The sequence below is a fragment of the Sceloporus occidentalis genome, unplaced genomic scaffold (assembly GCF_023333645.1).
Source record: "Sceloporus occidentalis isolate IW3139 unplaced genomic scaffold, rSceOcc1.0.p SCAF_7, whole genome shotgun sequence".
In the NCBI taxonomy this organism is placed as follows: Eukaryota; Metazoa; Chordata; class Lepidosauria; order Squamata; family Phrynosomatidae; genus Sceloporus; species Sceloporus occidentalis.
In genome coordinates this window covers 41,344,209-41,368,557 of record NW_028316987.1, presented here as the reverse complement: position 1 = coordinate 41,368,557, position 24,349 = coordinate 41,344,209, and the positions used below count along the sequence as shown (strand labels likewise).

The following is a 24,349-nucleotide window of genomic DNA, read 5'->3' as shown; positions in this document are numbered from 1 at the left end:
TTCCCCAGAGATGGTTAAAGGCACAGGAGGGTGGGGGAAGAGGAGGAACAGATGCGTGCCTGTTCCTCCTCTTCCCCAGCCCTCCCACACCTTCAACTATCTCCATGTGCTGACAGAGATGGCTTTGCATGCCATAGGTTCACCACCACGGACATAGAGTGTAAAGAAATTCTGTTCCCATTCATTTCTTGTCAAAAATAGCAAAATCTCATTTCTAAATGTCAGATTTTAAGAATGGAATAATAGCTGAGTTCAAAAAAGATTGCAATTGGAAAGTAATTCAACTTGGACATGAAAGAATTCTAATTTCTGCTTCTAGCTGCAGTCCTGTACACAACATACTCCATTCCAGAGGGCACCGCCAACATGGATAAATACCTTGGGGTAGGCCATAACTGTCCCCAGCAAGGGAGATAGGAAACTCTTGTTGCATAAGAGTCAATCAGCTTCTTGGAGAGAGACACAAGCAGTAGATCTAGATAATTCAAACAATGCACAGAAGAGGATCTACAACAAAAGATATTTTCAACCACCGTGTTTTCTGTGTTATGACACTGAACAATCCTATTATCAAGAGACTGAACTTCTCCTGGATGTGATGAATGGTAGATTTAAGCAAGAAAAAACTGCTACATAATCTTCCTACATAGTCCTAATTGCATCTGACATTTTACTCAAAGCTCCTCCACGCAAGTGTCAGCTGACTATTAGAACAGTATTGTTTCAGTACTTCTGTTAGTGACCAAACAATTGACACAACCAAACTGCAGAAATCTTGCCTATGATAGTTATTTAAGCTCACTTTAGCTACTGCTCCTGAAGAGCAAGTTAAATCTATAATAATTAATGTGGAAACAAATGATGCCATTTGTGGCAAAAGTAACCAACTTAACATCCTAATTAATGCGTAACTGTTTAGAGCTTGGTCAAATTCTAAAAATCAGAATTCAACAATAAGACAATATAAACCTCAACTTTATAGAAATAACCATCAAAAGTGAAGAATCTTTTCAATATGCAAGACTAGGCACAAGACAATAATATCAAGTGTCAGTGAGATCACTGAAAACCCACACATTTATAACCAATCTAAATTATGTGAGAAAGAAGGTTCAGGATTCTCCAATAAAGAAAAATAAATCTAAAAGAAAGATTGTTAAATGTGAGTTGAACAATATCACTGTTACACAATTTGACTTATATGAATGTACGTGAGATTTTCTTTTATAAGCTTTCTGTCAAACCGTGGTTTAAAGTTTGTTAAACTTGTATACAGTTGCAGAAACATCAGTATTTATAGGGTTATGTAACCAACTCAATGACTACAAATTACTCATCTTAAACTGTCACGTAATTTCCAACAGATTAGAACCCAAACATCTGTGTCCTAATTCATTTTACACATAGATGAGTACACCTAATATTTATAAGTAATTTTCTCTTTGGCAGAAAGCCATTAAGCATAAACTATTTTAATACCAAATTATTAAAGTGGATTATTTAGTTCTATAAAGGTCAAACAGATCTTTAACCAGCAGCATTTGTACATATCATAATGGCAAAAGAAGAATGAGCAAGAACCCAAACTTGATTAAGTATCCTGCCACATTCAAAATAAAGAGCATGCACCAGCTCTAAAATGGATTATTATTAATCTTTGCAGATCTAGAATTATCTAGACAGATTATACAAGGATACCAACAGTGGCAATCTAATGATGTAAACATCCAGATACTACATCAGACCTACATCAAGACGTGCACATCTTTTCATACAAATATTTACTTCAACTTATACCTAACTGTAGACACATTTTCAGTACTTGAACACAGATGAGATGGCTTGTCGTCATTACCATGAAAAACCAAAAGATACATGGTTGAAAGACAATGCTCTTCTACAACCACTCTCCTTTTACTGATGCTCTTCTACAAATGCTCTCCTTCCACTGCAACGTAAATCCAATTTAAATGTCAACAGCTCTAATTCAGCCACATATTCAACAACAAAAAACCCATGCATCTGACATGTTTAATACGGCAAGGTTGTTTCAAGAATGCGAGTGCACAAAAAACAAACAAACCCACGAGCCTACATAATAATCGTAAGAATTGTACTTACCATCACCAACAGCCATTACACAGTGTTATTGCTACTAGGTGCTTTCTCAAATGATCCAACTTCAATCTGAGCGACTATATGTGCCTGCGCCACTCTCAATCCAGTGCAGCGTGAAGACAGACAGAGCACTGTGTGACCCAGTCAGATCTGCAGTTCTATACTGCAATAGGCAACAGCTGCTATGCCATTTCAAAATAGGAGTCCTGCTTCTTACAGGAAACTCCTTACATCCACTAAAACCACCCTCACTCCTGCTTAAACCAAATGATGCATTCACCATTACACTCCAATTCCTTTCTTTCCCCAGCTCTCCACTAGCTGCGTGCCTTTTTCTCTAAAGGACAGCTCACAGCCAATGGAAGTCATTCCATGGGGACTTTAAATGCAGCCATCAAAACACAAGGCATGTGTTTAGTAACCACTTTCTGGTTATATTCCCTAAAGGTTCGTGTGTAATGAGGAGTGGTCACATGATCCTATGATGATCTGATTTACATATCTACAAACAGAAGATGTGTGGTATTTTTCTCTTTAGCCTTTGGAGAGGGGGAGCTGTTTTCTCAATCTCCCATTGTACACAACCATGGCTGGCTGCTGTAAACAAATCACGTCAAAGGCAGACTGTCAAAGGCTCTTCTGTTCAAAGAAAGCTGTGCCCCTTAACAAAGATTGCTTCTCGTAAAGGCCGTAGCAAAACACTGAACCAACCGCATATCCAAGGCAAGTCTGTGGTGTTCCTCTTCTGACAATACTTTCATTTCTCAGTCACACAATAAAGTCAAAGCGAGCACTTCCCACAAGAGTTTTACAAAATGAATAAAAGAATGTAAAACACAGATAGGATTCAAGACATGCCACGGTCTCTGCTCAACCACTATATTAAGGAAACATCCCCCTTTAAAGGGAAAAAATGAATTCTTTTCATAAGGTAACTTCTTAGAAGATATTTTCTCTCTCACCCATCCCCAATAATGTTACTAGATCCACACCATTTCTCTAGAAGGGCTTAAAAGAAATATTGACTAAGCATATTAATCCACATTGAAAAATACATTCTACTTCCCAACCCCACCCCTGAGAAGGAGAGATTGTTCAAATCTGCATTAAAGGGCAGTTGAACAGAGAGAGTGACTTAAGGGACTCAGGTTCAAATTCATTTTCTGACATGAAAGAGGTGTCTTACACCTGACACTTTGTCTTTGCCTCATCTACTGGCCCCCAATCCTTGGAGGAAGGATGGATAAAAAACAACAAAATATTTAAACACCACCAAATAGCACTAGGAATGAACTGTGCCATCTCCCCCCACCAACAACCTCATCATTTATAATGGTTTTTAATAGTCTGTAAGCCTGCTTCGATCCTATGGGAGAGGCAGGGAAACATAAATAAAATTTATTATTATTATTATTATCATCATCAAAAAAACCAATTTTTAATCTCTGACCCTCTATACTGCCTCAAAATGGCTTCTGTATCCTACAGTATAACCCTTTTTTCCTTCACAGTTGGTGTAATGAAAACAAAGGAAGCCACAAAAATGAATGTTTTTAATATTTCCCTAAGTGTAGTCAAGAAACAAAACATACATACTGTTGTATTGTTTTACATAAGCAAGAACTTCCTTTGCTCTCCCTTCCCTTCCATCTCTCCCATAATGCAACAGATCATGTAGTTCCCATCCTTCCAGGCCAGCCCAGTTCCCATGACTATGACATCCATTGCCTCCATTCATTAGTGACTTGAATGATGGGCCAATATCATATTGACAAACCTGAGTGTCCAGATTTTTCTTCTGAAAGACATTTCTACTCTCACATTTATTAGCCATGCGACAAGCCTTCAGTACTTTGTCCAATCCTCAGAATATGAGAATTAGCCAAGTATCTGACAGCTACGGTACACCCATCAGATAGAGGATACATAGACAAATAAGGGTATACCAATGTGTGTAAAATAAATATATTGAACACCACAGCAATCTAAGGTGTCTTAAATGGGTGAGAAGCAGCAGAGGAAAGTAGCTTGTAAAAGCTTTGAAGCTAGCAAGAGGAAATGTTGGCCAACTGACCCACTGAAAAAATGCAGTGATATTATTTTCACTTGCAATGCTTTTAGCAGTCAAGTGCAATTAGTCTTCTATTGTGTAATAAGGTTCAACATGCCAACTCATGCATATATGGCTAAAAGCAATGTCTAGAAATAGTGATATTATTCATCCCAATAATACTTTTGACCTCCTGATTTCTATTACTATTTATGCATATTATTCATAGTGCAATGACCATAGCAAAACTATATAATTTACAAGCTGCTAGTCCCATGACACTTCCATAGTAACTGTACCTCAAAGGCAAAAAGATGTGAAGCAAATAGGATTGACACAACAAATATCTATTGTGCAAACCAGATATTTTTAGTGTTTGTTTGGAATTATGTAATCCTAAATCACGCTCTTCATTATTGGCTTCCAAGTCTGAAAATAAAAGTTTTATATGCTCTTCCTCCACAAATCCAAATGTTTACAAAATGTGCATTATAAGACTGGACAAGCTGTTGCCCACAGATGTTGCTTGAATATTGTAAAAAGAAGGCAACACTGATGATTTAAACCATGTTTTAAAATCAATCATAATCTCTTTCTCCAACATTTAAAATATCATGTAGGAATCCTCTTAAATCCTTCATAAGGGACAGCTTTTACAGAATTCGGCCTCCAAGAATAGGTATTCTTCAAGCTCTGCTGCTGTCTGCAATGTCTGTTTCCATGGAAATGGTTGCTCATTTGCTAATAAATAGCAGAAGCTTAACACACCTCTTGTTTGCAAGAATACCACATCAATTTTCATGAGATTAAAAAAATGAGAGGCAGCTGACAGCCTTAAGACTTGAAAATATCTGAAAGCCACACCAGAAGTACCATGAGCACAAACACAATACAACATACAGATCTTGCAACTGAATGTTCTAATTATAGGACAGATACAAAAAACATTATCAGTATATGCACACACACACACACACAGAGTAGACAATTTTGATCAAAATACCAAAGAATATAAACAGTATTTGTTTGCTTGTGGGCAAAATTTTTTGTGTAAATGACCAATATATTATATGTAAGTTATAATGGCCATTAAGCCTGGCCACACAAAATAAAGAAGGGAGCTTTTAGTAGCGGAATGTACTAGTAATTGTCACAGAAACGTAACTAAATATCATTCAGACAATATTTTGAAAAGCTGTCTAGTCTGATATAAGAAAGAATTCTGAGAACGGTTTATAACACAATAAACACTCGCAAAAGGCATGTTAAGAAGAGTACAGAAATGGCTAGAAAATAATGCTCACAGCTTACAGAAAAAGCACGTGCCCCATAAAAATTTAAATAAATACAGATTTTATCTTAGAAAAACAGGTTTAGATAGAATTAGCTAGAACATGAATGTTTCTTATATGAACTGCCACAAAACAGAATGATGATAGCAAATGGAATATTTTCTCATTATACCAAATGAAGCATGGAAGAATGGAAATATATGATTAACATATCAATTGTCCACATTGCTATTTAATTAATCATTAGCCAATATTTTTCTATACAAAATACTCCTACACAAAGATAGATATATAAATATGAAATGAATTACTAGACAAATACAGTAATCCAACCCTATTTGTGGTCTCAGTTACCCGCGGTCAATCATGGACCAAAAATATTATAGTTTTTCACTTATTCGCAGTTTCACTCTCTGTGGTTTCAGTTATCAACAGACATGATCCAAAAATATATCTGCCAAACATTTGTCCTTTTATATTAGTATCTAACTTCTCAGAGATAAAATATTATGAAAAGCAGCCTAAACTTGGGATTCAGGAGTACCTAAAATCCTTAAACACACTAGGCTTCTCAATGTACATTTAAAGTCAACTACATTTGACACCACAATCATATACAGTATATGAAATCATATCATATACAGTACTGGATACTCACCAATCAAATAACTTGAAATCATATTGCCAGAGTTTCTTACTTCATCAAATTTAATAAATATTGATTGTAATCTGCAAAGGAAGCCCACATATAAGTACAAATAAATATCATCTCTTTTCTTACTCAAATGTAAAAAATTACAATTTAAATTAATTTCCATGATTTTATACTTTATAGATGTGACAGATACAAAGAATGAAATTAAATAATCAATACATGGCATACTAGATTGCACTGAGACATAGCCTAGTATGTTTTTAAAGTAAAGCATAGAAAATAGAACAAGTACTTATGGTGGCAAAATTCATTACTTATGAAATATTTCTGATATGCAAAAGTGTCAGATCTCCCTACTACATGTTTGCAGTTCTCCTCACAATTATCCACACAAAACATACTCATTCTTGAACTGATCCTGAATCAATCCATTCATTCCTGGGCTTCCATTTAGAAAGTTGTCCACTGGTATTCTCCAATACTTGTTTTCCTGTTTGTTTGCCTTGTTCTTTTAAATATCCAAGCCATTTTGGTCTCTGTGTCCTAATTTCAGCAACTAATGTTGGCTAGCTTCCTGGTGCTTGCTGTTCCTAGCTCTGTCTAATCCTCCAGATGTTAGATTTGTTAATTCTTTTTACATAGCCTGTAACCTGTTACATTATTTAAGATCCATAGCCCAAGTTTCAAAGATACAAACTCCCTGTGCATTCCAGTAGCATAAATTTCCAACTGTAAAACAGTTCTAGATGCTCACAGAAGGCAGAACATAAGGCAAACTGTATCCACTGTGCATTCCCAATTAAGTGGGAAAACATGTTCTACTATCATTATATGGTGCCTCAAACAACCAAGTTGCTTAGAAGTATACAGTAAATATTAAAAGTAAACTGGTTTCTGCCATTTCCAGTATCAAAATATACAATGTATTGAACTACTAGAAATATTCAAAGATTTTGTAGCTGTTCTATGAAATTCTGAGGGCAATTATTAACTTGAAACCTAATAGCAGCAGTTCAAACTAGTGCTCATATTCAGGTCCAGAGACAGTCTCCACTCTTTTTGGAAGATATCAGAATCTTTGATAACTGGACTATGGTATCCTCTTTGGAAAAAGGGAGACCACTTCTTCTGCATGACAAAGGTTGAATTATTTGAAAGGAGGGTTTATTTGCAATCTTTGGTATAGCTGTGATTCCCAAATTTTTGTTCTCCAGGTATTTTGGACTTCAACTCCTAGAAGTCCTAGATGGCTTGGCCAACAGTCAGGAATCCTGGGAGCTGAAGTACAAAACATCTGGAGGGCCAAAGTTTGGGAACCATTGGTATAGCGAATGTGATAATGAGTATTATCCAATGGTTTCAAATAATGTAGTCCCATTCATCTGTAAAAATTCAAGATCATGAACAGATACATAGGGTTAGGTAAATGCGATTACAGGAACTCAGTATTCTGATGTAGCTAATGTAACATCTGAGGGAATAGGGCTCAAGAGAGGAACAGCAAAACTTTCCACTCTTTATATGTGCCTAAAATATTTCTGAGTGCTGTGGATATAGTATATCTTGATTTCAGTAAGGCCTTTGACAGGGTTCCCCATGACATTCTTGCAAACAAGCTTGTAAAATGTGGGATAGACAAGGCAACTGTTACGTAAATTTGTAATTCGTTGACCGGCTGAACCCAAAGGGTGCTCAACAATGGCACCTTTTCATCCTGGAAAGAAGTAACCAGTGGTGTTCCACAGGGCTCTGTCCTGGGCACAGTACTGTTCAACATCTTTATTAATGACTTGGAGGAAAAAATTGGGGGAATACTTATCAAATTTGCAGATGACACCAAATTAGGAGGAATAGCTAATACTCCAGAGGATAGGATCAAAATTCAAAATGACCTGAATAGACTAGAAAGCTGGGCCACAGCTAACAGAATGAACTTCAACAGGGAGAAATGTAAGGTACTGTACTTAGGGCAAAAAAATGAAATGCACAGATATGGGATGGAGGACACCTGGCTTAAGGAGACAACATGTGAAAGGGATCTAGGAGTCCAAGTAGACCACAAGTTGAACATGAGTCAACAGTGCGATGTGGAAGCTAACAAAGCCAATGCGATTTTAGGCTGCATCAATAGAAGTATAGTGTCTAGATCAAGGGAAGTAATAGTGCCACTATATTCTGCTCTGGTCAGGCCCCACCTGGAATACTGTGTCCAGTTCTGGGCGCCACAATTCAAAAAGGACATTGAGAAACTGGAGCGTGTCCAAAGGAGGGCGACTAAAATGGTGAAAGGTCTGGAAACCATGCCCTATGAGGAACGCCTTAGGGAGCTGGGTATGTTTAGCCTGGAGAAAAGAAGGTTAAGAGGTGATATGATAGCCCTATTTAAATATTTGAAGGGATGTCATATTGAGGAGGGAACAAGCTTGTTTTCTGCTGCTCCAGAGACTAGGACCCGGAGCAATGGATGCAAGCTCCAGGAAAAAAGATTCCACCTCAACATTAGGAGGAATTTCCTGACTGTAAGGGCTGTTCGACAGTGGAACACACTTCCTCGGAGTGTAGTGGAGTCCCCCTCCTTGGAGGTCTTCAAACGGAGGCTGGATGGCCATCTGTCGGGGATGCTTTGATCTGGATTTCCTGCATGGCAGGGGGTTGGACTGGATGGCCCTTGTGGTCTCTTCCAACTCTATGATTCTATATTGGATTCTATACAGAATACCACCCAGAAGTAGTTTACATTTTAGATCATTACATCACAAAAGCAAGAAAAATGCACAAATGAACAAACAAAATGGAACTGCAGGAACCCTTCATGAGAAAAGTCTATAGTGTTTGAAGTTTATCAGCTGAGAAAAAAGGAAGGAGTGAGACTAATAAATGCATATAAAATTATGCAATACATGGCAAGAGATGGCATTATCTCACTCTTGCATAACATTAAAACCAGTGGTCATCCAATAAAGCTGCATGATGGGACATTCAACACAGGCCAAAGAAAGTACTTCTTCACAAAGCATACAGCTAAAATACAGCAATTGCTATTATAACATGAGGTGATGGCCAGTCTACATGGCTTCAAAGGGGATTAGACAAATTTATTTGGGTGGCCACTTTCTGAAACAGAATACTATACTAGAAAGGACTTTTGTCTGATCCAACATGCACTTCTATTCTCCTTACATGCCTTATGCCAGTGGTTGCCAAACTTTGTAGGGCTTGTTGTTGTTAGCTGCCCTTGAGCCAACTTCAACTCATGATGACCCTGTGGATGAGACATCTCCAAGTCTCCCTGTCTTCCACTGCTCTGTTCAGTTCCTGCAGACACATGCCTGTGTCCTCCCTAATTGAGTCTAGCCATCTAGTATGCAGTCGCCTTCTTCTATGCTCAAACTTCCCTAGAATTGTCTTTTCTCATGATGTGGCCATCCCCTTATGTATTGGACGACAACACATCTGGCCCCTAATGCTTATTTCTTGATGTCAAGTCTACTGTTTGTGCAACAGCCAACCAGGCAGAATGTCTACCTCAGCCATGCCCAGCTTGCCACTGCCTCCTGCTTTGCCTCAGATGTGAATACAGAAGTGTCAGCATGCCAGGCCAACTTCTCCCTCTTATTCCTGTCAGCCTTATAGCAAAGGCTGGCTGGCTGGACAGTCACACAGTCGCTGCTCCCATGGTGCCCAGGTGGAAAGGGAGCAGCAACTGAACAGTGTTTTGCTTGCACTGACTTTTGCTATAAGTCTAGCCTAGGCAATAGGCTTCTTGATTGCTGCTCAACCAGACATTTGGTTGCTGCTCTTTTTGTCCACAGTCATCTTAGGAGCAGCAACCAAGAAGCCTCTGCCTGTGCTGGCCTTGCAGTATAGGGCAGTGCAAGCAAAAGCCTTCTCGGTCACAGCTTGACCAACTGCTTGATTCCTGCTCCCAAGGTGACTAGGTTCTCCCCAGCAATGAAAGACTCCCAATCAGAGGTGAAGGATTGTTCTGGAGAATCAACCCAATATTCCTGCCTCTCCTTTTCCAGGGACATGTTTTTCCCACATAGCTTAAAGCTGTACCCCCACCCCCACCACATACATTGTTTCTTCAGTTACCTCTTCTCTCTGTCTGTCTGATATAAGAAAGCAGGAACAGCAGCGCAACTCCAACCTGCCAGCCAGGTCCCAGCAAAGCTCACAAAGCTTAAGCAGGGTATCAAATCTCCTTTTTGCTGCTGCTTCTCCCCTGCCCCTATGTGCTCTAACTCGTCATCCCCACCTTAGTCCTAAAGGCTGTTGGCTCCCCTTGTCCTTCTTGCTCACTAATACTTTGACTGGAGTCATCCCCGTCCCCCTTTTCCTCACTGCCTCCTGATGTCCCCTGGTTCAACCACCACCTTCCTGAATCATTCCGTTGCCCCAGAGGGAATGGTACCACCCACTTTGGAAATTACTGCCTTATGGCCATGGGCAAATGCTGTAAGAAGCAATTTTAAACAGAGCTGTGGATGTTGATGCCCTCATATCCTCAAGAGCGTCAGGGTGCGTGGCAAACATCACAATGCATAGTATCTTTTGCTCCCCAAGACAATGGAATATTGAGAGGATTTCACTTGCCTGCACATCAAACAAATGGACTCTATGGTGCAATCTAGCATATTTCATAGCAACCTTTCTAAGAAAAACTACAGTATGTGTCTGTGGAAAAACAATTCTGGAGGACCTAGCATGCTACATTCTTAAATGTCAACTATACAGGGACATCAGAGAATGCTATTTTGGTCTCTTTGTAAACTAAGTTAAGACTTTGGATACAAAGTGAAACTCATTTTGTTTTTTGTTGTTTTGCTGCAAGCACTAACCAATCTGTCATTCGGAGGACTGCTCTCCTTGCAGCTAAATAAATGCAAGACAAAATCATCTAGAATTCATTTTGGCAAAATGTCAGGGCGACCTGAAAGAAATATTCTTGACATAGATCTTACATTAATTTCCCCTCCTGTCAATAACATTATGTTAGTAAAACTTTTGTGTTTTTATAAGCAGTTTGTATACCTACTACCATCTAATTTTATTTTAAAAACATTATCTCTATGCAAACTCCACTGTTTGAGTTTAGCTTGCTATGGCCAAAGGACTATTGCAATAAATTTTCTCCTAACATGCACTTATGCTCAGATATATGCTTAAGTAGCATATATGGAAGTTGACTATTCTAACTTGGAAGAGAAGTTAGAATAAGAATTTCAACAGGAATAAACAGCTCATTTAGATCCCATCACTGTGTGGGTGTAGAATCCTTTACTGTTTGCAGCTGAAAGAAAGAGTTTGGCCATGCAGATCTACAAAGTCTGAATCAGCACAAAAAATAATTCTGCCTGTGTTCTTTAAGTTCACTTTGAATTCTGATGCAACAGAACATGCTGAAAGTTGGACACAATTTTTCTGATGTGACTATGAATCATATCTAAAGAAGCAATCTTGGATAAAAAGCATTTTACTCACCATTTTTAAAAAATTGTGGGTTGTTTTTTTTTAATTTCTCAAAATTTGTAGTCTTTCCACTTTGTACTATGGGCAAACTGAAACTCATCTTTTCCCCCTTATTATTCTCTTGGCATTTCTGTTCCTTTTTAGCTACAATACTCAATTTGTTTGCAAACAAGGGATGGCTTGGATGAGTGTATCTCCAATCTCAGCATGCTGCATATTTGTGGCTCAGAATTTCACCTCTCTTGACTAAACAGAATTCTCATAGAATCATAGAGCTGGAAGAGACCACAAGGGCCATCCAGTCCAACCCTCCTTCTGCCATGCAGCAACTCTCAATCAAAGCATCCCCAACAGATGGCTATCCAGCCTCTGTTTAAAGACCTCGAAGGAAGGAGACTCCACTACACTCCAAGGGAGTGTTGTGCCATTGTCGAACAGCCCTTGCTGTCAGAAAGTTCCTCCTAATGTTGAGGTGGAATCTCTTTTCCTGTAGGTTGCATCCATTGTTCCAGGTCCTGTTCTCTGGAGCAGCAGAAAACAAGCTTGTTCTCTATGACATCCCTTCAAATATTTAAACAGGGCTATCTTATTACCTCTTAATCATCTCTTTTCCAGGCTAAAGATCACTGAAAACAGATTTTTGGGGTAATTTACCAGACTATGAACCAGAAGAACTATGGACTGTAATTATCAGGGATATTATCACGAAAGAAAGCAAACAATTCAATTTGTAACCAAAAGGAAATAAAAGTCTTGATGAATGACTGATGAAACTCTCCAAATGGTTAACAGTACCAGCAAAAGCAAATAGTGACAGAAATAGGGCCAGAATCCTGGATGCAATTACCATACATACTTGACTAAAAGCCGACCTTGTGTATAGGTCGCAACATTTGTGGTCAAAATTGTGCATTTTTATATGTCTTACAGAGAAATACAGTGGGTTCTCCTTATCCACAGACTTGCAATCCACAGATTTGAGCATCTCATGGGGGGGCAGAGGAGGAGGAGGAAGGCGAGACAGGATCAAGAAGAAGTCACGTCACAGTGAGGAAGAGGAGGAGGAAGGCGTAGCATGAGAAGGAAGAGGAGAAAGGGGAGGAGGAGGAAGGTGAGGCAAGGCGAGGTGGGAGGAGGAAGGTGTGGTGCAGTACAAAAAGGGCGGAGTAGGAAGGCGAGGCAAGAGAAAAAGGAGGAAGAGGAAGGTGTGGGATGGCATGAGGAGGAAAAAGAGGAGGAAGAGAAAGAGGTGGAGGAGCTAGAGGAGGAGGAGGAATCTCCTCCAAAGTGTCATTGTCTTCAATGGTGACGCTGCAATGTGGGACTTGAGCATCCGTGGATTTTGACATTGTGAGAGGATCCCGAATGGATCCTTCACGGATACCAAAAGCCCACTGTATTAAACAAGTGACCAGAGCATAAAGAAACCAAAAGAGTTAAATGAAAAGAAATGTTTATTCATATCTTATGGCTGATGCAATCGGCTTTAATCACCTGATGGCAGAAATAGTGGCTAGTGACACTCTCAAGTGACTGGTCCCTAAAGTGGCTTGATATAAATTTCACTTGGGAAGGGAAATGTTGACATTATTGTAGACTAGTTAGGTCTGGCACTAATTGGGCAGACAGAAGCTGAAGACAGTATAAAAGCCAGTGAGGATGGGCATAGGTGTAACTGACAGTTCTGAATCTGTTAATAATGTTTCTGGCCAAAAGATATTACTGGTAGGAAGGAGTATAAAGATAACCTCTTCTCTAATTACCAATGAAATGGCTATAGTAACCATGTAACTATGTAAGTCATTTATTTCTGAAGAGGTAATACCTATCATAACAGATTATGGATGTCTGTGTGTTTCCACCACAGATGTAATATGGGTTAGGATGCCCCAATATTGTGTAAGATGCATGATTCCTTATGTGTTAAACCATTATGAAGGCATATGGTGTATGATGTGTAATGCCTTACATAAAATGTAAAGTAAGTGATAAGCTGTGCCTAGTCTATACTCCTCCCTAAGGTGAGTGTATATGTATATGGACTATTTTGTCAATTTTAATTAAAAAAGCCTAAAATATTAGTAAGCTGCCTGCTTAAAAATACTAACATTTCAAGACTTAAGAGTTCTTAAATGGAGTGTTGCTGTACAGATATCACTGTTCACAAGTTGGGAGCCCAAGCTACCAGAAGGGATTGGAGTGAGGAACCATACCTGTTTCAATGTGATCCCATTATAAGGTCAGGACAAAAGAGAAAAGTAATGGAAGCAACACACTAAAGAATTATACAGAAGAAATGAAATAATGACACTTTCCTTCAAAATACACAAAGAGTTGTTCTGCCCGCAGAATCTTTAGATGACAAATCTACAATGGCAGGAAGTGTAGTGCAAGGTGGAAAGTTCTGGGAGAAGTGTAGTGCAAGTACAAAACTCTTGAAAGAAATAAATTACTAGGAATAAGTGGCATATCAATAGAGCTGTTTCAAGCTTTAGATATGGAATCCATGCAAATTCTAACATAACTCTGCCAACCAATATGGAGAACAAAACAATAGACTGTATACTGGACATAATCCATACATTCCAATCCCTAAACTGTAGTAACCAATAAATCATCACATTAATCTCCAATGCAAGAAAAGTGCTGCTCAAGATTTTACAATGACCTTGGCCATATATAGAGCATGAAATGCCAGATGTCTAAATCGGATTCAGGGGAAAAAATAGATATATTAGAGATTATACTGCAAGCACATGTTGACTGATGCAGTGCAGCAAATAATTTCAGAAGAAAACTATTATATATTTTAGATTATAGCAAAGCCTTTAATTATGTAGATCATGAAAAAACTATGGATCACTTTAGAATGGGTGTGTCATAACATTTGGCTGCCCTGATGAGCAACCTATACTCTGGAGAAGAGGCCACAGTCAGGACAGAAAGAATATGCAAATAGAGTGGTTTTGAATAGTCAAAGGGGTCATGACAATGAATTTTATCATCCTATATGTTCACAAGCAGAATATGTTTGTAAGTAGAATATATCATATAGGAAGCAGGATTAGACTCAGAGAAAGGAGATGTGACAATTATGTCAGTAACGTAAGACATACAGATGATACCATATTACTAGCAGGGAAAAAAAGGAAAGACTTGGAATAACTATTGATTAATTTTATTTATTTAGTTTGAGATATTTTTCAATCATCTCCCAGCCCACAGGGGCTCTCAAGGCAATTAACAAATATAAATATTTAAAACACCACAAAGTTAAGGAAGAAAGTACAAAAGTGAGGTTATACCTGAATATTAAGAAGAGAGAAATAATGATCTCAGGCGATATAAGCAATTTTAAAGTTAAAGACATCAAAATATTTAAATATTTTATACACCTCACCTCAGTCAATCAATCAAAATGAGAACTCCATTTAAAAATCAGAAAAAGAATATGATTTGGAAGGGCAGCTATCATGGAACTAGGAAAGATCTTCAGGTTGACTGTAAACCAAGTCAAGGTGATCCCTACCACAGTACTTCTGATTTTTATGTAGGGATGTGAAAACAGGGCAGCAAAGAAAACTGATAGGAAGAAATTTTATATATTTAAAATGCAGTGCTGGAGGATAGTTCTATGTCACCACGAACAAACAAAAATGAACACATAAATGGGTATGTGAGGAAATTAGTCCTGAACTCTCACTAGAACCCAAAGTTATATACTAAGTTGAGCTACAGTACTTGGCCATATGAGATAAGATTCATCAGAAAAGATGATGGCATTCAGTAAAGCTGAAGGTGGCAGGAATTGAGGAAAAGTACTTTACAGATTGTGTGACTTAATGAAGGAAGCCATCATGGCCCATTAACTACAAGGTCTCTTAGAGCTCTTTCATTGGTAGGGTCACCATAGGTCAATGTTGAATTGATGGTACATTAATAACTAAAATGAAAAAAAATGCCAGTTGGAGGAAATACAGTTATTTCTTCACATATTCTTTCACACCATTTTTACAACTTTATAGTGTCCTCACCATATTGCCTATAATATTGTCCTGGTAGGCTGAATATCCTGAAGTCTGATGGTTGCCATAGACTGTGCGACTATCTGAAATGTGTTCCCTTTCTCCTTCTCTATCTTTTGTGTATGTGTGTGTGTTACTCTGAAGCATTTCACACTTCATATACTTGGCAACCTTATAGTATTTTATCTTCTTGCCATCCCACAAGCCTTTTTGTTTCACTTACTAATCTGGCAGGTACCCAATTTACCCCTGTTTTAATAGTAAAATGGAACTAGCAAATACCTAAGCTCAAAATATTTCTTCCCATTTTGGAGCAAGATATACTATTCTTTTATGCTATTGTGTGCATGTTTATTTATTAATTAATTATTTACATCATTTACATGCTGCCTTTCTCCTGGAGTGGAACCCAAGGTAGCTCACAAAAGGATGTTATGTACATCATGAAAATAAAATATAAGATTTTGATAAATATATGCATATGTAATCACAGCAGCATTGGGAAATACAGTTGGCCCTTCATTTTCATGTGGGATCCAGATCCCCCCCCCCCCCGCGAAAACAGAAACCTGCTGATATTCAAACCCCATTGGCTTGAATGGCTGCATGTGCCCACAAGCGCACACAGGTGCACACTGCAGACACACACCCCATTTAGTCCCCATCCATTTGCAAGGGGCGCAGATTTCAAATCCGTGAAAATGGAAGGGCAACTGTATATTGAAAATGTCATGATACAATTACCACACTCACCTTGCAGAAGGAAGTCCCCTTTTGTTGAGGTCAGCTCTTACTTTTTCTCCTACATGTCTATAAATCTCCACAATTGCCAATATCGCAGCATCTCTTACCTATGGCACACAACAACGTCAAATTATAACTGGAAAAGAATATATGACAGTATGACACATTTAATACCTGATTGTTCAGTCTTTTGGGGAGGGGGGGTGGAGGACAAAACTATATACAGTTGGTCCTCCGTTTTTGCAAGGGATCCAATCAGGACCCCTCCCCCATGAAAACAGAGGGCCACACTTATTCAAGTCCCATAGGCTTGAATGGAGCACGCCCCCATGTGCATGCGCCACTGTAAATAACAGAGGTTGCCCCTCTGCGTATATTCAAGGGCATGGATCTGAGATCCACACATTAAGAGGGGCAACTGTAGTTACAGCACTGTCAAACCCCATTCTAGCAACATCCTGAAAGTCAACCTTCTCTAATACAGTGTGCTACATGTGCAGACACTGGTTAAGCTGAATTGCTTGCATTATGATAAGGGGAAGACACCTACTGACCTCTTCATATGCACACGGTGAGAAAGTAGGACCATTACTGGGTGGGAGGATGGATTAATTTTACTGCAGCACAATGACCCTCTCTGCTTTTTCTAACCCTCTATATTGCTTAGAATAGCAAAAGAACAACATAGTGCGCCTGCGCCATACGTGGGTGTACTATATGCGGCTTCCAGCTTACACGGAAGCTGCACACCAATTAAAGTAATGGTGTGCGTGTCCATGGTACATGCACTACCCCAAGCCGTGAGTATGTGCCCCATTGTTTTTAATGGGGTGCAAGCATACAGATTTTCCCTTACGCGGATCTCCCGCATTAGGGGAGGGCCCACTGTAAAATGATATTGCATCATTGCCACTACCTTTCTCCAGCTACATTTCTAGGAGCAGCTTACGAGTGACCTGACATTACTTTGTAGATTACTTTTCTTTTTTAAAAAACCTGTCCCATGACACTCACAATGACACAGCATCCTCTTTCTAACTCTTATTATTTTCTGTACCTTATAAAATTCACTTTTGGCTATTATAAAGAGCAAGTGGCAATTTTCCATCCCTTCTGAAATTTTTAGTTTGGGTTTGGAAGGGCTTCCTTGGATTCAAATAAGCATGGAGGAAAGCATAGGCAAAAAGGAAAGAATTTTTGGCACAGCCTGAGCAAAATATATAGTGAGAATTGAAATATGAAGCTTTGTAGTGAACAGTTTCCTCCCTTTCCACATGACAGACAATGGAAAACAAACAGATAGTCTTTTAAGGAGGTAAATGTTAGCCTGAGCTTGCAGAAATTTGCACCATGCTGAAACTTTTAAGAATCATCTATACACAAAAAACCATACCACCTCCCTTTTCTATAATTATTGGAAAATGCACTTATGGAGCAAGCAATGCACTGTGGGTAGTACAAAAATCAGTATCTTCAAGTTTTGGTTTAATAATTATAGCCCTACCTGGCTATTGGAGTCCCCAGACAAGATGCATAAGTGTGGTACCAATTTGCTGAGAATTAATGATTGTGCACCATAGCTAAAAGAAAATTCAAAATAAGTGTCATTTTCACTCACAAACAACATCAATAAGCAACTCTACACACAAATCTAACACAACCTGAGTTCTTATATATATAATTTAAGAATTTAAATTTTAAAGTGAATTACCATTTGCTGTGTTTTCAAAATAAGAGTTGGATTTTTGTTACTAAGTCCAAGGAAAAGAACATTAACAAGGAAAGAATGTTTATTTTTAGGATTTCCAAAGCAATAAAATACATACACATTTAATGTTGCAACAAGACACAGACACACTCCTTCGCGTGAACGGTAATTCTTGTGTTTGAAGCCAGCAGCAAGACGTTCCCAAATGAACTATTGAAAAGAAAAGGTAGGTTAGATTACAGAAAGGAAATGTTTCATGCCATTAATATTCAATGGCTAATGACAGCTATAAATTAATGTCACAATTAAAGGAACACCACAATGAAATATTATACAAATGCCTTATGGCAAAAAGTTTTAATCAGACTCATTTACAATTGCTCCCAATGTTATAATAATACTCATACAATATCAATCCATATCAAGAAATAGTGGCTGTTCAAATATTAGTTTTCAGCAACTAGACAATAACAATTACATCTGTTTTAAGCTTTCCCTACAAACAAAAATCTTTCTATTGTTCTTGATACATCCCTCAATCAGAAACACACTGTTTAAAATTGATTTTTTGAACATATCACTATATTTTAAGTACTTATTCTGTGTAATTAAACTGCTGGTTCTATTTGTCCTCCATTTCCAATGCCTTTTCTGTTCTTCTCCTGTGATGATCTCTGGATCTTTCTTCTATTATGAGTAACTTGCATGACACTCATTTACTCCAAAGCACGTTCATCTTTACATGTTTCGTCAGCCCCTTTTCTATTTCTTTCATGCTTTTATCTTTATAACCCCCCCCACGCACACACACCCCATCATTACTGTAATTACCAAGACTATACACTTGAGGCTTACAGGACTAGATCTGAAACAATATTTCAAAGCAAGCGGATTCCAACTGCAACTCCCTTTAGCTGCAATGCTGCCATGATAATCTCAGTGGTTCAGCAGGCATTGAAGAGAAAAGGGTTGCCTAGCAACTGCTGCACAGTGAGCAATAGCACAATTTCCCAGACTGCAGCATTTTATGATTTAGACCCTTCCAGTACTCAACTCATGCTGTTGCATGACCAAAATAGACAATGCTGCATGTGCAGAGTGCATTATATTTCGTTTGCTTAACTTTAAGACACTGAGAGAAAACATTAGGTACGGTAACTAGGAACCATCAAAAACACATTATATAAATTATTTAAGCAGTTAAAATGGCTGTGAAATATTCGGTTTTGGAATCATAATTCAGTAATAGAACCAGTTCTTCCTATGCAACGATTAATTAAATTGCCACCTTAAATTTACAATGGCTTTCTAACTATTGTCAATGTAGCAAATCAATGGTTAGAGAATTTTAATTATATGTATGGTGATTTTTTAGTCTGTAACCCCGCTTCGATCCAATTGGGAGAGGCAGGGAAACACAAATAAATAAATAAATAAATAAATAAATAAATATTATTATTATTATTATTATTATTATTATTATTATTATTATTATTATTATTATGTTTAAAGAAAAATTATAATCACACATTTATTAGGCACTGGATGTTTAGTTCAGGACATTTGGGGCCAGCACAAGATGAGATGGAATTTGCGGAAGAAAAACACTTGGCAACAATATTTTGGAACAGTACCAAATGTTGGGAGGAAATCACAGAACAGCAAACAAGAAGAATAAAGAGTCAAGAACACTTCCAGAAATGCACAAGGAAAATCCATCAAAATTAATAATGAGAATTCTGAGTCTGTCAGTAAGCAGGATTTACCTCACAACACTCTAAGGAACACTCAAAAATAAAGGGTTCAAAAGTAAAGTCTTCCAAAGGCTGAACAGTTTAAATTAAAGTAGCACCAAAGATTATTTTTTTAACATGGAGAACACCTTATGCCATGTGATTTCTTTACATGCAGATGTTGCACACCCTCAGCTTGATGTAGTATATGAATAAAAACATTTTTCTCATTAAGTGTGTGTATTGTCATTTGTACAATCATGTATATTTATATTTTAATACAAGGAAATAACATCATTCAAATTAGAACAGTTTTATTTAAATAAATTCAATATTTAACACATGTGTAAATTTTACACATACTGCCTACACACAGCCACATTCACATACACCAATGCTCACAGATATGTACACACTCAGTTATGTTCTTTCATTCACACACATACCCATTTACTCTCTCACACCTAGGCGCGAAACAGACTGCCTGAAAAGGGTAGACTGGGGCTGCCCTGGAGGTGCAACAAGCACATGCCATGGCCCCAATCCATCCTGCTCCTGGCCCAAATAGGAGTGGAAAAGGTCTGCTCCTATTGGGGCTAGTCAAGGGCCGCCTTGGGCAGCCCTGTTGAACCCTAGGGTGGCTTCTGGGTGCTCCAGCTGTGTGCTGTACCCCCGGAGCATTTTGAAATCTCCCCATCGGATCAGCCAGTGTGGCTTACGGGCATCTTGGGGGCATGTGGGGTTAAAACCCCATGCCCCCAAGTCAAATAGCAACTGTCTTTTCCGGGGTATCTGTTCGGCCCCCTAGTCACACAGAAACATTCATTATCTTGTGTATAAGTAGGTATACATAAGCACATATGTATGTAAAAAAGAGAGGATGTGTGTGACTGTGTGTGAGACAGAATCCCTGCAAGTGTGTGTGAATGAAAGAAAAAGAGCTAGAGAAACAGTGTGACAGAGTTTGAAAGAACGTGTGTGCATGTGAAAGTGGTGGAGGACAGAGAAACGGGGCATCACAGAACCTGGTTCCACTGGACCTACAAATTTTCCACCAACTCCAATGCTTCTAACGGCTAACCAAAGCCTCTCTTCATTCCCACTCTCCTTGGACCCCGTCCAGTTCCCACCCTGCCTTGCCCACCCACTTTACTGGACCAGAGGAACAGCTTGGCATTTGCCTTCTCGTGTGAGTAGGAGTCCCTGCTGGCCAGCCAGGAGGGTGGAAAAGGCAGCATGGGGCAGTGCTGGACTCCGACACTTGCTCTGCTCCAGTAGCTTACAAGAAGTGGCACATCTGCACCCTCCTTGGCCAGCCAGTCTGACATGCCATTCATTCTGGAGCGGAGCCACCATGACCACTTCTCCTGCCCTTGGAAAGGGCCCAGCCAGACCTAGGTGGTGATCCCTAGCAAGACATGCTGCCTGCCTCTTTTGCTGCTGGAGAACATCACAGACACTGCGTCTCCTTCAGCCACATTGCGGTCCCACTCCCATGTATCTCCTCCACAAGATTACACTAATCCCATAATATAAGGGAAGGGAACCTCAAGATGTGCCATATCAAATAAATGTCCTTTGCCATTGGGTGCACTGGACTGAGCAGACACACTGGTTGAGACTGCACCAGCATCTTGTCCCAAGAATTGGGGCTCTGACAGAACAGATGGGAGAAGAATAAGTGGCAACTTGAGATGGGCCTCTCAAGAGGAAGCTTTCCTGCTCCCCTCCTCTTCCTCAGGAAGAGGTGGTTGTTCCAAGCACCATCTTCACCCTTCTCTTCAGAAAAAGTTTGGGAAATGGAGGAGGAGTGATCAGGCCTCCAAATCTCATGCCCCCCTCCCGAATGTGTGTGTGTCTTGCACTGTTTGAGAGCCACTGTCTTATAACAACCAAGCAGAAAAATGATAGCTGTAAGATTAAACTCAACTGACAAGGAAGTTCAATGATACAGCTATGAATACATCAAGGGTTTAACACTAAGCACCTAAAGCAAGGTGATGCAGGAGAGGGGGAAATTTTTTGCTTCCTTACGTTCTTCAGATCTGGAAGTTACAAAAATAAAAAATGAAAGCAGTCAGGTAAAACTGTGAAGGGCTCTATCTCAGAATGCCCTGAACTGTACATGCCTGCTATATGAGGCTCCTACTCCCATGTATCTCCTCCAAAGTATTACACAAAACCCCTGATTAATACAGAGGAGGGAGCACATCAAATAAATGACTTTTGCCATTGGAAGGAAATAAATATAAATAAAGGAATAAGTAAAGATAAACCAGAAAACTATAGGACCTTCACAGTTCTACACATCACTGTCATGACTGCTATGCCTTTAGAAGTAGAACTTCATTCACACCGCTCCTTTTATTTCTGGGGAAATGATGAAGGCAAGAATGGCCTTAAGAATCAGATCAAGAAAAGGAATCTGAAGTGGCAATTAATTACCAAAAAATATTTTAAAAACTGGAGTGATAAAATGGAGCTTGAACAAAATAGCATGTAAAATGCAAACACACACAGGAGTCATCTGGAGTCGGCCCTTCACATTTGCGGACTTGGCATTCCCAAATTTTCGTTATTCGCAATTGGAGGGGCCTGGAGAGCCTGCGCATGAGCCCCTCCCACCTCCTCCTCCAATGCCTGGGATAGCTGGCCATATGTGGGCTCCCCTGATCTCTCCCATACCTGGGACAGCTAGCTAGAGCTGTCTCAGGCATCGGAGGGGAGGTGGGATGGACTTGGCTTATTTGTGAATTTTCCACATTCACAGGGGTCTTGTTCCCCTAATGCCCGCAAATGTGGAGGGCTGACTGTACATTCAAAAAAGCAGCAAGAAGAAAAATGTGTATAATTTTAACACGGAAGAATTGAAGTTATAGATATGCAAGCTAGAATATTAAGTAGAAAGTAATTAATTATTTAATATTTTAATAACTAGGACTATGTCATTTAATCAACAATCTTTTCTTCACTGGACAAAATATTTTAGTATTACTTTTACTATTATTACAAAATTCTGTAATCCATGCACCTGCTTTGAAGCTATCTATCCTACATCACCTTAACACAATGAAGATGATACACACTGTGATATGTGTGCTAACCAATACATATTTTCTTTTAGTATTTATTCATTCACATACAAGTCTAACCAATTAAATCACTGTGTGAAGATGAAGGCTTTTATGGCTATGTTGCCGTGTTCTAGTAGAGATTATTGTTTGGCCTGGAGAAGAGAAGGTTAAGGGGTGATATGACAGCCCTGTTTAAATACTTGAAGGGATGTCATATTGAGGAGGGAGCTAGCTTGTTTTCTGTTGCTCCAGAGACGAGGACCCGGAGCAATGGATGCAAGCTACAGGAAAAGAGATTCCACCTCAACATTAGGAAGAACTTCCTGACAGTAAGGGCTGCTTGACAGTGGAACAAACAACTTCTTCATAGAGTGGTGGAGTCTCTTTCCTTGGAGGTCTTTAAACAGAGGCTAGATGGCCATCTGTCGGGGATGCTTCGATTGTGATTTCCTGCATGGCAGGGGGTCGGACTGGATGGCCCTTACGGTCTCTTCCAACTGTATGATTCTATGACTGCATTATGTTATGCCACCATCTGTGGCTGGCATCTTCAGAGAACGCTGGCACTGAAGTGAGTGGGGTATATATACTGTGTGGCCCTTGGTTCAGAGGAAGTAATTTACATGTTAATCCCTGTGTTGGTCTGTTGTTGAATGGCAAGGCCTCAGGGTGTTCATTTAATTCATGACCCATTGTCTGCTGGAAAACCACATCTCACCCTGGGTGGTTTTCATTTGCACTTGCTGGGTCTTGATTTTGGTATCTTTCAGGACTGGTAGCCAAACTTCGTTTACTTTAAGGGTTTCTTATTTTAGCATTACTCATCTTAATGAAATGATCACTCTATTGTAAATACAAAGTTTTATAAGTTCTGGGTTTTCCTATTATTATTTTCAGCATAAATGTTTATATGTGCTTGCAGTTTTGTTTTTCCTGTGTTTACTCACTATGATATTCAATACTTTTATTGCTGAATTTATCTTTAATTTGTTTTAAATTATGTTAGCTGCTTTGAGCACTATTTTTATTTGCAAGTGTGACATATAAAAGTAGTAAGTTATATGAAAATATAATATCAAACAGCACTGAAGACCAGTCTCTTTCGGCAGGCTCATCTAGATGATTTTTAAATGCTGAACTTTAATGAATTTTAAATGTGTATGTCTTACTTGTCGTTTTAAGCTGTTGATGTTTTAATCCATGTGTTTTAATTGATGCTGTACATTGTTTATTTGCTGTTCCCTGCTTGATCCACTGGGAGAGGCAGATAGGAAATAGTAATAATAATAATAATAATAATAATAATAATAATAATGGTAATAATAATCAAATAAAACCTCAAAAGAGAATACATAACACTTCATTAAATCTCTATCCATATATAAGACAAATATGACCAGCATACTGAAGTTACAATCCAAAAGTATCATCCACAGAAGCTAACTGAACTTGCTTCCATGTCCAGGATCAATTATACA

The 24,349-nt window shown here is 38.8% G+C and overlaps 1 protein-coding gene across 23 annotated transcripts in view; it reads right to left on the bottom strand.

Annotated features, from left to right (window-relative positions):
• The window catches only part of CLASP2 (cytoplasmic linker associated protein 2), a 163,006-nt gene that overhangs the window by 121,056 nt on the left and 17,601 nt on the right, over window positions 1-24,349 (bottom strand). For 21 of the 23 annotated variants that reach the window (XM_089532686.1, XM_089532692.1, XM_089532689.1 and 18 more), the window contains exons 4-7: window positions 18,183-18,274; window positions 17,861-17,936; window positions 16,366-16,463; window positions 6,119-6,189 (exon numbers count right to left, since the gene is read on the bottom strand). In XM_089532686.1, the coding sequence (XP_089388812.1) occupies window positions 6,119-6,189; window positions 16,366-16,463; window positions 17,861-17,936; window positions 18,183-18,274 (337 nt within the window). Of the gene's footprint in view, window positions 1-2,121; window positions 2,483-6,118; window positions 6,190-16,365; window positions 16,464-17,860; window positions 17,937-18,182; window positions 18,275-18,919; window positions 18,936-24,349 lie in introns of those variants that run through there. The other 2 variants (XM_089532719.1, XM_089532711.1) reach the window with 2 other exon arrangements.